Source organism: Poecilia mexicana, unplaced genomic scaffold (assembly GCF_051168715.1).
Source record: "Poecilia mexicana isolate PSO_F unplaced genomic scaffold, ASM5116871v1 scaffold_11, whole genome shotgun sequence".
Classification (NCBI taxonomy): domain Eukaryota; kingdom Metazoa; phylum Chordata; class Actinopteri; order Cyprinodontiformes; family Poeciliidae; genus Poecilia; species Poecilia mexicana.
This window is the reverse complement of record NW_028263380.1, coordinates 23,885,479-23,900,656: the sequence shown is the minus strand read 5'-3', so window position 1 is coordinate 23,900,656 and position 15,178 is coordinate 23,885,479. Positions and strand designations below refer to the sequence as shown.

The window sequence follows — 15,178 nt, the reverse complement described above, 5'->3', positions numbered from 1 at the left end:
TTTTTCTGTTCCGCAAATGCATGCCGGGAATGTAAACCTCAGTGTTTTGCCCAAACACTCCCAAAACATGCGTGGAGGCCAGAGATTTTTTTTTTTAAACTGTCAAATGGCCAGAGTGTGTCTCAGAGTACAGCTGCCCTCAGGCATTTGGGATTTTGTTTTACAATTTATTTGTCATTCCATTTACACTGCATTTTTGCTTGGAGAGACGATGCAATGAAAGAAATGTTACAAACGTGAAATTTGGGAGATATTTTGGAACTTGCAGTTAAGAATTTGACAGCCAATATCTTCTCATAATTTTTAAGAAACCAAAATTAACATTTAGAAATACAACACCTACCACTCCTGGTTAAGATGAGAAAAAAGCCCTTTAAAATAACTGTTTTATTGCAGTGGTCTATCAGTTTCAACAGACAATAGAAAAATGTAATAAAAAAAACAAAAAACTTTGATTTTGCTCCACAAAGAAAAAAAAAAGTTGTTTCTGCGTGTTCTGCCTCAGCATTCCAGGCACATCTTATGAAGATGCTGGCTGCCTTCATGTTCCAGGGCATTTTTTTTATCCACAAAAGAATATCTAGGAATGATGGTGTGTGTGATAGATTGTATTTAAGATCAAACAGACACATTGATTATTGATTACAGACATTTTGATCATGGCCCGATCCATAGACTTAATAGAGGTTGTTTTTACTCTTCTAACAGAGACCATTGTTTTTTTGTAAGACTCCTGGTGTTTAAACTGCCTTTGATGACAAACAGCCAGAGAAATGATAAAAGAAATAGTCCTCTTCATACCATATGAATATCCAGGGAAACATGTTTGGGAAGTTATGAATAAACAACAACAGTGTAATAAAGCAAAAATGACAAAAAATATTCTCTCAAGTTTATATTTTTGTAAATCATTGTGAATGACGATAACTGTGACAGGTTAAAAACAAATGTCTTGGCAGTGATTTTTTTTCCCTCGACTTAAGTCTGATTTTATATTGTGGGAAAAGTGTTTTGAATTCTTTTTGTATTTTTTTTTTCTTATTCCGTATCCTTTCTTTGGTTGCCAGTGAGTGCAGAGTGTAGAGCATTTGTTATATAAAAAAACAAAGAATAAAATATTTTGCATCCACCATCTTTTGGAGTATAAAAACTTCCGTCTTCTAAAATTGGTTTTTCAATCATTATCTCATCTTTTAAAGCTTTGTTGATATCTTGACAAAGCAATTTTTCTCTGAGATAGATGACATGACAGTGCCAAACGTAATTTACTTCTGTCACTCACAAAGTAGCCTTTGCACTACTTTCCAATTACTTTCCCGTGTTTTCTGTCCAATCCAATACATCTCCCAACCAAGAGGACACTTTTTGCTTATTCATATGCTGAATATGACTTCTCCCCAGAATGCTACAGAGCATAGACAGTATTCCAATCCAAATATGACAGCTAATTTTTTAAATTAAATACAAAAGTGAAAAGAGCAGACTAAATGTGCCCTTTTTTTCTGCCATTTTAAAACAAGATTGTATAACCATCCAATTCCAATCCACTGGGGAACAATGTATAGGTATGCAGCCCTGTTCTAAACGTACAAAAAAAAACGATGGAATAATAAAAACAGATGACCAGTTGCCATGACACTAAAATAATCATTTACCTAGAAATTGAAATGATGCCAGAGTCTAAAAAGATCATCCTGTGTGGTTTTCTAACATTTACCTTTAGATAATTAGGTTTCCTTATTTTATTTATTTAGAATATTCCAGTTGTCTCCAGTGAGGGGAAATGGTTTAGCAAAGAACAGAAGACTTTGGCTTAGTCTTCAACGTTGCTATTTTTCTTCTGCGTTGAGTCTGTTGTGCATTGAATATTGTTTTCTTTACATTAGTGCAGAAGATGTCAAACACATGACATAACCTCAGACACAATGCACAATTTGCTTTTTTTATCTGAGAAAATCCTGTTGATGTGATAAGAACTTGGTAGGATTCCTCTTGTTTGCCTGCTTTTGCAGTCACAGCAGGTGATGCTGTATCCTTAGAACTGCCTCAGGTGATAATAGCCTTAACTTACTGCTTTTCTGCACAGATTGGATAAGGGAGATATTTCCTACAATGCCATTGAGAGGATTAAAAATTCTGGGGGCTTAATTCTTTACTGTAAACCAGTGCTTAGATGTTGGAGGAATACGGGAATGGTGGATTTGAATAGGAGTGAATTTACAATGATTGTTTGCAAATCACAAAAGAACTGTTCACAGATGGAACCATGAGTGTAATTTCATGGTCTGCATGCTAAATCCTTTCTTGTACTGTGAGGAAAGGAGGACACAGATGGAATTATGTGCTTCTGCTGCCTTATTTGTGGAAAATGTTCTCTAAATAAAAGTTTTATTGCTCATTGACTGCAATAATTTAGTATAAAATACAGAAAGTCAAAAAGTATGGGCAAAGAAAATAAACCAACTGAGCTGTGATTAAAATGTGAAGAATTAGATCCTGTGAGTAAGCCGCCATTGAATGAACATTCATCTCAGTGGCTGTTGTGACATTTGAATTCAAGCAAGCGTTTTAACGGATGTCTAATTTTGCACAGCCATTATTACTGGAGTGAGATTTTGCTTTTTTTATTTGAACAAATCTGAAGTTTCAGTCATTCTGGCTGAGTGGTGGAAGTCTAATCGATGTGGCACAGCGTTAGGAGGCGTTTCCAAGCCACACTAATTAACCCAAAGGTCAACTTATAATTGAGGATGGGATCCTCTTTAACTGGGGCATCATGAGACTGCGTACAGTGACAGATCCTGAGCCCGTGTTTAAGACACCGTGCTCATGTGCTTGATTCAGATGTCGTCTGCAACCCAGCCATGCACACCTAAAGCCCTGTACATGGGAAGATGAGGCACCCTTCTCCTTTGCACAACCTCATTCTTTTTGATTAATGCAGTAATGGCCAGGGCAGAGAGCCCTATCACACTGGGGTTCAGAGTGTGTGCCTCCTGCATGTGTGTTGGATAGTTTGAGCAGGAAATGTAATGTTTGTGTGTTTTCCTCCTTTCATCTCCCATGTGCTGTCGCATCACTCTGCCCTCAGTGTACTCGCCTCAGACACAGAGCCATTTCAGAATCGGCTTCAAAGGGTTTCTCTCTGCCACTAATTCCCAATTTTTACTTTCGATCTCATAACTTTTGAAGGGAAAATATATTACATTTCTGCTCTTTGTGAACTTTCTGTCTGTTCTTAGCACTTGATGGTTTGTTTTACAAGTTCTTGTTGTTGTTGTTTTATTTATTTATTTTTTTCATTATTTTTATGTTGTCTATCCAGCTGTTGTATTTAACATTTTTCCAAGAATATTAAAACAGGAATTGTTTTCCTCTACTTATTTCTCTTCACCATGCTCAATTTCATCATCCATTCCTTTCATTTTTGTTAAAACTACATTTTCCTTCCTCTCTCTTCAGCTTTACTTCTCACTGTTCTCTCTTAGGGGATCAAACACCTTGATCTCATGACAAAGAGGTGGTAATCCCCTTCTTTGCATTTTTTACTTAATTTCCCCTTTCCTGCTGTACTGTCTTAACTTATTTTCCCAGTTGTCTTTTCCATGTGTCCCTTCAACTTTAATTAATTTCAGTTTTACCCTTTAAGCACACTCACCCATCACCTCTCTGCCCCTTCTTCTCACCAATTTGATCTTCTTTCCACCCCTCCTTTCCTTTTTCTTTCAGATGAGATTGATATGCTGGAGCGCCTCTGGCTGTCTGGAATTTGCCACAATGATAAGATTGAGGTATGATGTCTCATCCAAAGCTTAACTTAGCCTACTGAGCCATGTTCTGTGTGTATGTATTGATTAGTTAAGCAGTAAGATGTAACCATGAATTTCTCCAGCCAGTCGCTTCTAGATCAGCGCTGTCTGTTCTCGCTGCAGTTTAGGGGAATTCTCTGTGTAATTTCCTTCTCTCACTGCTACATTATTCTGTCCCTTCAGGTGATGAGCAGTAAGCTGGACATTGACAACATGGCAGGGGTTTTCTACATGCTGCTAGTGGCCATGGGCCTCAGCCTCCTGGTGTTTGCCTGGGAGCATCTGGTGTACTGGAAACTAAGGCATTGTGTCAAAAGGTCTGGAGGGATGGACTTCCTCCTGGCTCTTAGCAGAGTAAGAAAGAAGAGATTCTTTAATAAATATTTTTCTAATTTTAAGAATGACCTTTAAAGCCAATAAACTGTTGAAAAAGAGTCGTACAAACATGGATTATTGCCAATCAGTGAATAGGCTTTATGAATGTCTGGAGCATGTGTCTCATTCTTATAGCTGCAGAAAGATGTCATTTTAATCGAGGCTAACAGCATTGTTGGGTGAAGTAGAACTGTAGTAACATCATCTATGACTTGGACTATTTTAGTTTCCTAATATTTTTAATCTATTTTACAATAAGAAGTAAAATGTCTTGCAACTTCCCATCTTTCCCACTAGCAAAACTCATACATGGTATACATTAGGTAAGGAGTTAAACACATGCACTTATACAAAGAAACTTTAGGACTATTTCAGAGTTCCCAACCATTCAGTGCTAAATGTTACAGTCACAACCTAGTGGACTTGTAAAGGTTTAAAGGACATACTTTTTTTTCTCAGTGAGAGCAGAAAGAAAGTAGCAATATTTTCCAAAACCCAGAGAATTTCATTTCTCCCTATATTTGAAAAGTTCATGTTCCATGTTCTTAATGCATCCCTAATCAAATATCGCTAAATTAAATAAATGAATTAAAAAAAAAATAAAGATAACATTTTTGCATGCCTCTAAGTTTCGATTTCTTTCTTGGCCAAACATGAAAGTCAGTGTTTCTCAGTGAGAAGTCCAAACACAGCAACCTTTTGGCTTGTCAGTAATACAATGTTAGTACTTTCTGCTATTTATAGTTCTTATCAGGGAAAATGTTTAAACGCATCCTTTACAGTGTACGATAATATGTTTTCCCATAGTGGGTTGTCTTTCTAAGATTCATTGATTTAATGTTCTTCACTGCATTCCAGTTCACAGATTCCTAAATTAAACCATGATTTCAAATATAAACTGCATATATTTCAATACGTGCAACAGTATGAAATGCAGTCAAAGATGTTTACTGAATTTCTAATATTTTAGTTTTAGATAAAAGCAGTCATGTGTAGAAAGTAGTCTGCTCCAGCCAGTTTTAAAATATTAAAAGAGGAACAAAAAACTTTGTCTGGGAATCATAATAGAAAATAATCAAAGGCATCAGAGTTTTTAATAGCTGTGACTCTGAAGTAGCTGATTTTACAAATTTGCAAACTATTGGCTTAAAAAAGGAGCTAATCAGTGAAACAACCATTAACTTATTTCCAGATCACTTCTACATCGCTGATGAATGTTTTATGCAGGACCAGATGTTTTGGTAAACCTCAAGGTTAAAAATGTTTTGGGTTCCTTCTTGTTTTTGGAATGATTGGAATCAACCATGCTTATTTGTAATAATAATGTTTTCTGTAGAAAGACCTGTTTCATGATAGAGTCAGAAAATACAAAAAAAAAAAAGTTTTCAGATGCAATCAAGATTTAGATTGCATGCAGAGTCATGTAGGCGCCAGTCTTATTGGCACTTGTCTCTGGCCCTCAGCAGGGACAAGGGAACAAAGCCAAAATAAGTAGCAGCATTTATCTTTGGCATCATTTTAAGAAGAGCTTTAAGAGTCCAATGCAGAGTGATTACTCTGCTGTTGCACAACTATCTACTTTTTATGTCTGCAGGGTTTCTGTAAGTTAAGCCCAGGCAGTTTGTGTGGGGTTAACTGTGAAAAATTGAAAGTAGTTCATAAGCAAGTTAAATAATTAACTCAGAAAATTGTATGAAATAAAAAAAAGAAACAACATTATTTCAAAGTGGAGAGATATAGGGTGTCATTGTGGAGAAAAACTGAGTTATAGCTGCTCGGTTAGATAGGGGAGCTTTGAGATAAGAAGAGAGCAGAACCAGCAGTCAGTGAGACAGTTTTGAGTGGCGAGATAGAGGAGCATAAGACATGTTGGGCTGGCAAAAAGGTTGTGCAGGCCAGAAGCAGAAAAGGGAATTAAACAAATTACAAAAACAGTACAGAGTGAGGTCAGAGGTGAGCTGGAAAGCAGCAGACAGGTCAGAAATATGAAGTTCAAATAGGAACAGCAATGCTGCTTTCAAACAATGTTTGTACTGTTTGTTTGAACGGCTACTATAAAAAATCTGAATTGAAATAAGAGCGAGAAACTGAAGTGAAAGTTGTCCTAAGAAAAGTGTTGACATGAACCACATTGAAATTTTTGAAAGCTGAGTTTTTTAATACTAGAAGAAAAAAGGGGTCATTTTGACATTTTGAACATTTTCAGTTTTGCTTAAAACTTTTAAAAAGAACTGCTCCATGGCATTTGTGAAATTGCTTTATTTAGCAACTCCTAAATAATGGGATATTTGAAATATGAACTTTGACCTTGACCCCTAGAACCTTATTAAGAATTTAATGTCAGAAATGGTTATTACTCAGCTTATTGTTCTATAGCAGTGGTTCTTAACCTGGGTTCGATCGAACCCCAGGGGTTCGATGAGTCGGTCTCAGGGGTTCGGCGGAGCCTCTGCCGCGGAGGTAAAGACACACTTGTGTAAAGTCGTGATGACGCCCCGCTTTGCAATCACTTGCTGCAGAGGATCACGTTACATTCCTTAGCCAATCAGTGCTGCGAAGGAGCACTGATTGAAGGAGATCCACTCTCAGAAGGGTTCGGTGAATGCGCATATGCAACTGGGGGGTTCGGTACTTCAATAAAGGTTAAGAACCACTGTTCTATAGCCATATCCCAAATCATATTACATTAGTACTTCCTCAAAATTATACACATAAATTCCCTATGTGAAGTTTTTGCAAATTTATTAAAAATAAAAAAAATCAAGAAATCACATTTACACGAGTATTCATATTCTTTTGCCAATGAAGCTCAACATTGAGCTGTTTCCATCTTTGAGATGTTTCTATTTCTTAGATGGAATCTACTAGTGATAAATTCAGTTAATTGGACATGATTTGGAAAGGCATACGCTCGTCTTTTTAAGGTTCCACAGTTTACACTGCAGGTCAAAGGTTAAACACCAACTACGAAACGAAAGGAATTGTCTGTAGACCTCAGAGACAGAATTGTCTTGAGGCACAAATCTGAGGAAGGAAACAGAAAAATGACACCGTAGACCACTCTCAATAAACCATTTGATCAGCTACATTTGTGTTTAATTCTCAGCAGTTTTTTTGATTGTCTAGTTAAAGTTATTAGTTTTTTTTTTTTTTTTTGCTGTACCTGTTATTTAGAAATATTGCATGTAGATCTTCATTCTGGACAATTTGGAGTTCAGTTTCACATTTCTTCATTAATACCCATTGTGTCAGCATACTTAGCTAAACTCTTATCTATAATATTTTCCATTTTCATGGAAAATATCAAAGGGGTAAGCAATATGAAATATTGTATTATACCTCATCTTCTTCACCTTAAGGTTGGTAAATATTTATTAGGGTATATATAAACCTCTGCTTTTAAGTTTGTGTGCCTGGTTTATGTGACTTCCTTGAACACAGTCAGCGACTTACCCTGATGTCCAATTTCACAGTGTGCAGCATCCTCTGCTCCAGGGACTGAGGTAGTACTTCTGTCACTGGGAGTGCCAATTCATTTGTCCAGAAGGGCCATTATTATAGCCCCTCCATTAGATCTATATCCGGGTGGAGAGCAGAGATTTACAAGAGGCCTCATGCGTTTTATCATTATTATGGTGTGGATATCAAATGAGTCATCTTCCCCCATCATGTGAGGTATAATAGAGATTTTGTGATTTACATCACCACTCTGAGCCTCTAATTGAGTTCCATTCCTCTTCTCTAATGTGTAAATAAGGGAAAGAGGAGCACGGTGTCACAGAAGGGACATAGTTATGTGACATAAATTTCAGTTGACTTATGTTTTTTTAGGATATTTAATTCAGTTTTATGTTTCGGTTTAATTACTCGAAGAGTCTTTTCAGACTTTTCAGAACCAGGTAGCGCAAAAAAGAAAACTGAGAGAACAAGGCTCCAAAAAGGTGATTTTTATTTATTTATTTTTTTTCACAATCATCACAATAAATATGGCTCTTGATTACATCTAAACTTAGAAAGTAGGGTTTCGAAACATCTTTATTTTTGACCTAATTATTGGGGATCGGTTCAAATATTCATATAAAATATATCTCAAAACTGTCTTTTAAAAAATAGTTTTCACGTTATTTATTACTCGGGTCAAAATAATTTAACTTTGTTTTTTTCTCTCTCTTTTTTCAAACCAAGAGTGTTGGCATCCCTGTTTTTGATATGTACATACAGTCTCCTTCTTTTCATTCACGACTGCCTGCTGATCTAATTATGGTCCCTCTGTTATCTCTCCACCCAGGGGATGTACAGTTGCTGCCAGTTTGAGGATGAGACGGCACCGGGAGGGAGCAAAAGCTCTTTGCCTCAGTACCACTCTGTTACTACTATTCCCAGTGTCCCCCAGCAACACCTGGTTACAGCCACAGTGAACAACACAACCGCTATCGCCATGGTGCAACAGCAACAACAGCAGAAGCACCTCCAACAGCAGCAAGGGCAGACCTATACCACTATGTTACCTGGATCACCAGCAGCTACAGGACACTCAGCAATGGCTCTGGGTCCTTCCAATAGCCCTTTATTGGAAGGCCCCATGCCTTGCTCCACCTTCCTGCCTCGTCATGACCGCAGATTGGCTGTGGTTGATCGCTGGAACAGGCCAAAGCCAGAAAAAATCATGAGCGGAAGCAGCAGTGGAGGAGTGGGTGTTGGTGGGATTGCAGGTGGCATCACTGAACTGCAAGCACAGCAGCAGTTTCAACAGAATCTTGGAACACATTGGAGCCTCCAGGTAGGGGTTCCTGGTGGAGGTGACACAGGGCTAGATGAATATAAGCGCTACTATGGTCCAATAGACCCAGAGGGGCTAGGGGCTAACTTGGACCAACAAGCAGGAGGCCCTCAACAGACTACCAAAGCCAATTCTCGAAGTTTTAAAGCCCCGGGGATGCCACGGCTGCCTCCAAAAGGCTCTCAACAAGGACACCTAATCCCCAAGCCTCCTCCTCCACTCCCATCTTCTCCACGGAGGCCTCCCTTTTGGCGACGAGGAAGCCTTGCTCAGGCAAGGAGAAAAGGCTCAGGAGGTCCACTTTACGAGAATATTCTCCCTCTAGGGAGACGAGGAGGTGGAAGGTATGGGGCAGGTGATGGAGTTGGCAGGCGAGGACGCCGACCTCCTGCACCTCCTCCGCTTCCTGTGCCCCTCTCCTCCCCCACACACACTCCCACTACTCCGTCGTCTCCATGCCGTTTCTACTCATCTTGCACCAGTGCCTCGTCTTCTTCCTCTTCGTCGTCTTCATCCTCATCATCTTCTTCATCCTCTGGGTCACTTTCTCGATCAAATTCCCCCTCATCATGCTCCAGTGACAGCTCCTACAACTCCTCACTCAGTTTCCGGTACCGAGCAGGAGATCGTGATTTTATGGTGGATGATGATTATGACTCAGATCTTCTTACTGAGGAATCAAGCCTTCTTCTTGGGTCACGGAAGAAAATTCGCTCCCGGAGGATGTCATCGCGCTCACTACCATGTAGTCCACCACCTCCTCCAGTCCCTCCCCGAAAACCACATCCACAGAGAAATTTTGGAAGAGAGAGAACCAGCAGTCAACTGGCGCAATTGCAGGAGTGGTGGGCATCATGGGGTGACAGAGAACGAGGGAGAGGAGGGACATCAAACAAAGATGGAGCAGTGAGTAGAGATGAGAAAAGACACCACAAAGAGAGAGAGCGGGAGAGAAAAAGGAGAAAGAAAGGACGAAAAAAGAAGAAGCGAGAGGAAAGAGAGAGAGAAAGGGAGCGTAAGCGCCGCAAAGCAAAGAAGAAGAGGAAGAAAGAGGATAAGACGAGAAAAAGAGAGCGAAAGAGGGCAGATCAAGAGGTTGGAGATCCAGAAAAACGGGAGGAAGTCAAATCAGCAACACCAGATTTCCCAGCTTACCCACCATTGAGGCGGGAATCATTTCGAAAAAAGAGTGAAAGCTCTATCAGAAGCTACGGATGGAACATTCCTGGCGAAGACGAAAGGAAGGACAGAGATGAGAAAGAGAGAGATGATGGAGAAGAGAGTAGAGGAAAAGACAGACAGCACAGGAGAAGAAACAGCAAGAACCATCATAGCTCTAGTAAGGCTTCTACATCTGTGAAGTTCTGGCGAGGAGGTAATCCATCCTCTGATGCCATACCATCTGCCTTTCTGCCCTTGTTACCTGTATCTTCTAAAAGAAGGAAAAGCAAAAGCTCAGACAGAGATGCTGTGGGCATGGAGGGAGAGAGGAGGCCACTGCTGGGAAGGAACGAAAGAAGTGAAATGCATTCCAAGGAAGGATTGTCTTTTCATGAGTGGGAATCTGAAGTAGAGGATGAGGAGGAAGATTCCGAGTCAGACAGGAGGAAAGTAGAACGTGGAAAAAGGCACAGAGGGGGCAGGACAATATCTGAAGAGGAGCGGGAACGTGATAAGGTAGTTGGGATATACTCTGATGACGATGGGTCTTCAGGAGAATTTGGGAAGTTTGAGAGATACTGGGAGGATCATGAAGGCAGGGCAGTGGGAGGAATTGGAGGAGGGGGTTGGTTTTTTAGCACATATCCTTCTAGGGATAAAACAGGCAGTGTCAACAGCAGGGATGACCTCTTCCAAGAGCGAGGAGAAAGATGGGGAACAGCAGAGAGTGGGTGGGGATCTAGTGCAGGTGGGGGTGGGAGAGGAGAGAGAGGCTGGGGATCAGGTTCACACTGGCCTCCGCCTCCTCTCACCCCACCACCGCCCCGTCGATACTGGTCAGTGGACAAGCTTCACATACAGGATGAGAAGAAAAGTAAACGCAAGTCCAAGGACAAAAGTCGGGGGCACGCTGCTTGCTCCTCCTGTCATTCACCTCGACACCATCCACATTCCTCTAAATGGGCTCGCGTGACTTCACGGAGCCAGGAAGAGCTGTACCACCACTGCCAGAGTTTTGGTGGTCCCTTGAAACCAAAACACGACTCCTCATCATCATCCAAACCTGATCGATCACACAATCTTTCTAAATCTGGTAGCCAGTCAAACTTAAGCATCCAGCAAAGGACACAGAGAACAGAAAAGGATCGAGATCGAGGAAGACAACCATCCCCACCTTCGTCTCTCGTATCAAACTTGCCATCACAGCTCCCAGCCCTTCCAGCTCCTCCGTCCTCGTCTCACTCAATCCATGCTCCTCTCCCTACCTCCTCCTCATCTGTGTCCTCTCCCTCAGTGGTTTCATCTGCACCGGGAGCAATCCAGGCCTCTTCAATGGCTTCGGCAAGTGCCAAACTGCAGTACCAGAGACTGCGCTCTGTACCCCAGCCCCAGAGATTTCCTCAGTCTCCTCACTTACCCCTAAAAGCCAAGAGCCTTTGCTCACGAAGGGGCTCAGCTCATTTCTCCAGTGTGGAGAGTGAAGTGTGAATCTAAGCAAGACAACAAAAGCTCTACGAATGTCCTGCAAAGTTGGCATAAAAAAGAGAACGTGCAAATATGGCTGTGTGGCTTAGTCAGTTCAGCTCTGAGCCCGTTCCTTAATGTTCTGCACAAATGAACAAACAAACCAGAAAGCCAAACAGAGCCAGTGGAGTAGGTCAAGAGAACACAGGACCATTTTTTTTCTTACTGTTGCCTCGTTAAAATTCTCTCATCCTGTGAAAGACAACAACAGCATTGACTCTCTGAATAATGCTAAACATTAGAGTAATCTGACATGAAAAGCATCACTAATACAGAAGGCATATTTGCTGTTATAAGTAAAGGATTTTGAACAGGTAAAGCAGTGAAGTAGTCGGTGCATTCAGAGAAATCTCACTACTTTCTGAGGGCTCAGAAACTTTATAGTACTGTATGCCCACTGCTCTCAGAAGCCTTTAACACTGAACACTGTTCTTATTTTTTTCCTTTTAAACAAATTGCTTACCTTGATTTTCTTTTTTCCCAAACAAACTGTTTACACTCCCGCAGAACTGTGACAGCCACCTAAAGTATCTTTGTTGCGTGATCAATGCCTTCTTGTTCAGAGGGACAGGAGGGTGGTTACCACCTGTTTTTGGTTTTTCTTTTTCTTTGCTTTCTTTTCCCTCCAACTTTATTACCTCGTTCCCCTCTGCTCCTTTTTTCATTTTCTGTTTCAATGTTTTTTCTTGACTTCCTTTCTGTGTTCTTCACATACCAGTCTTTTTTTCAGCTCTCTCGCCAGCTCCTCTCCTGTTCTCCTCTTGCCTCCTCTCTTTGATGTGATTATTCTGTGTGTCTGTGCTTTTCTGTGTTTGTATTCTTGACAACAGGGTAAGTCAGCTGTGACTGATATTCTTCTGGCTTAATGAAAAGCTGAGTGCCAAACTTAAGTAGAGCTCAACATCAACATGTATAATGTTTCCAGCTGTGTTTCCTTTTATCTCGCAGAATATTACATCACCTCCAATACTGTATGTGCTCACACTAATGCAAACACACACACACACACACACACAACCCCACAAATGCTCAAACACATGTAAGAACACACGCACATTACCAAGTCACGTTATCTACTCTCCTTCTTGAGCAATACATTATACCATATTTGTTCTTGTTAAAGCTTTATACTTAAATACCATTTCTTTACTTCGGTGTCATAGTTGTTGTTGCTATTGATGGTGTTTTAAATGTCAAGACATGTATTAAATCTAATACAATGTAATCACTGTGCCATGCTGCTCTAGCTTGGGTCACATAAAATGTTCTCACAACTACCTAACTACAAAACTGGAGGCAGTTTCTGTTCCCTGCCTGTTTTTCGACTGAATGTAAAGTCAGCTGCCGACGTGTGCTGCACCATTTACTGTAAGACACTTGAAGATGGAACTTGTAGCACTTCGGAGGGTCTACATGTGTGGTAAAGAAACAGACGTTACGTTGATGTGGGTTATTGTTGACAAAGTGGGGTGAGCGACAATATGTGAATCTTGTGGAGTTCTAAGGGATTGGAGCTGCCATTGATTGGAATTGAATTGTATTTTTTTCTTGTTAGTTTGTTTTTTTAATTTTTTATTTTTTTTTGTTGGCTTTATTTTATTCTTCAAGTTAGTGCCAAGGCTAGAGAACAAAAAATAATACTTTTAAAAAGCTTATCAAAAACACTTTTGCTTGCCATCAACCAAAAGACGTGTAGTTAAGCAGCTTGTTGGTGATTTACAGGTTGTTTGACTTTCTAGCCTTATGCTAATTGCTCCTGTCAAGTATGAGTAAGAAGGTATGTCAATGTATTATCAGAAAGTTATTTATTTACCTAGGAATACATTTAGTGCCAGAGCCGTTTTGATGTCACAGGGAAGATGCTTGTGATGTGATAAGTGTTGGATCTAAATAAGAGAATATGGGAGACACAATGGAATCTATTGTGATATTTTGTTAAAAATATTAAAAAGCATTTCTCATCTTGTAAATGTGTGATTATAAGACATAGCTTTTTATTCATGGCATGGCTGACACAGTTACTACTAAATTTAGTTTATTCAAAATTAGGTTAAATTTAAAAGAGTTTTTTTTTTTTTTTTTTTTTTACCGGAGGCTGGGCATCAGTGAAGCAGTAGGAAAAAGACAAAGGTTTTATTAGTTGCCAAAACGTCCTGAGCCATCTTTCCCTAAAACTCTGGTCAGCTCATGTTGATCGCCTGGAACTGCATCTGAGCCATAATTTAATTTAACTGAAGAAAACAAAACAGAGACTAGCTTTTTAATATAGATTTTGTCATATAGAGTTTGTCTTATTTTCATTGAGATAAAATTATTTATATTTCATATATGTAAATATAACTACCATCATAAAAAATGTAAGATATTTCAAAATGTTCATCTGTTTAAATAACAATAAAAATGTCTCAATTTAAACCATACTAAACAGATACAGTAGAATGAAATTCACGCACGTCAAAACGGTGAGCCATTCTTTGCTTTGCATATTACAATCAACAGCCTTTTGATAAACTAAGCAAACATGGGGGGGCATGCCTCTGTGCATTCACAAACCTAAATTTGAGTCCAAACTAGAATTTAAACGTATTTGGCTTCATGTGTCTGAAGGCTGTCGCAAAAAAACTTTAATGTTAGTCAGCATTATAGATATGTAATTATACAGGAGGTCAGTTGCACAACAGGTCGTAGCGGTCTGAACGTAAAGCTTGAGTGTTTGCTTAAAAAAAAGACCATCAATCTTTCCCTGTTTCCTCTTCTTGCCTCTTTTTTCCCTTATGTCTTTCCATTGTGCTGGTATCTGTCTGCAGTTGTAAAGCTGGTATGTTTTTTTAAAAAAAAGTATCTACTGATATATTTATTTAATCTTGAAAAAGCCCATTTCTCTCTATGTATATAATAGTATATTTCAAAACTCTATTATCTGTTATATAAGTTTGTCTACTAAATCCATGGTATTATCTTGAAAATGTCTTTTTTGTCTGTGTCTCTCCTTGTCTCAGACCTACTGCCCAGCTCCCTCACCCCCAGTGAAAACAGAGACCAGTATGTAACTGTGTTTTTGCTCACCTAAGACCAACCATCCGCCTACATTAGCTATTTACTATAGCTAGTGCAAAGAGCTGAACGTATAGTGACAACAAGGAGGGGAGCACGAGTGTCTTAAGACCACGTCACTGTAGCGGTGATGGTGTGTGTTTGTCTACCCAGAGGGGCCTTCATTTTTTTGGTTTGGGCTACAGATAGAGAACTAACTAAATATTTTAATGATGCAGCAGCTTTTACCACAACTTACATACGTGAAAGGGTCCTGTTCTTGACCCTCGGTTTTAGTTAATACCACATGATCTCTCTTAAACACAAAGTAGTGAGCAGCACAAATCTTACTTTGTTACTTCTTACTAAACATGCATTGCATATCTGTCAAGCTGCTGTGCTGAACGACAAAACATACAAACACAAGTTGTATATTTCTTAAGCAAACTGTCTTTTCTGAACCCAGAGCTGATGTATCTGATTCTGATGCCTGTGA

General features: G+C 39.6%; 1 protein-coding gene across 1 annotated transcript in view; it reads left to right on the top strand.

The window, feature by feature from the left end:
- grin2da (glutamate receptor, ionotropic, N-methyl D-aspartate 2D, a) overlaps window positions 1-14,520 on the top strand; it is a 97,195-nt gene extending 82,675 nt beyond the window's left edge. Inside the window, exons 17-19 of the mRNA XM_088010443.1 lie at window positions 3,730-3,791; window positions 3,993-4,163; window positions 8,473-14,520. Coding sequence (XP_087866569.1) covers window positions 3,730-3,791; window positions 3,993-4,163; window positions 8,473-11,613 — 3,374 coding nt within the window. The 3' untranslated portion in view covers window positions 11,614-14,520. The remainder of the gene's footprint in view (window positions 1-3,729; window positions 3,792-3,992; window positions 4,164-8,472) is intronic.
- The last annotated feature ends 658 nt before the right edge of the window (window positions 14,521-15,178 follow it).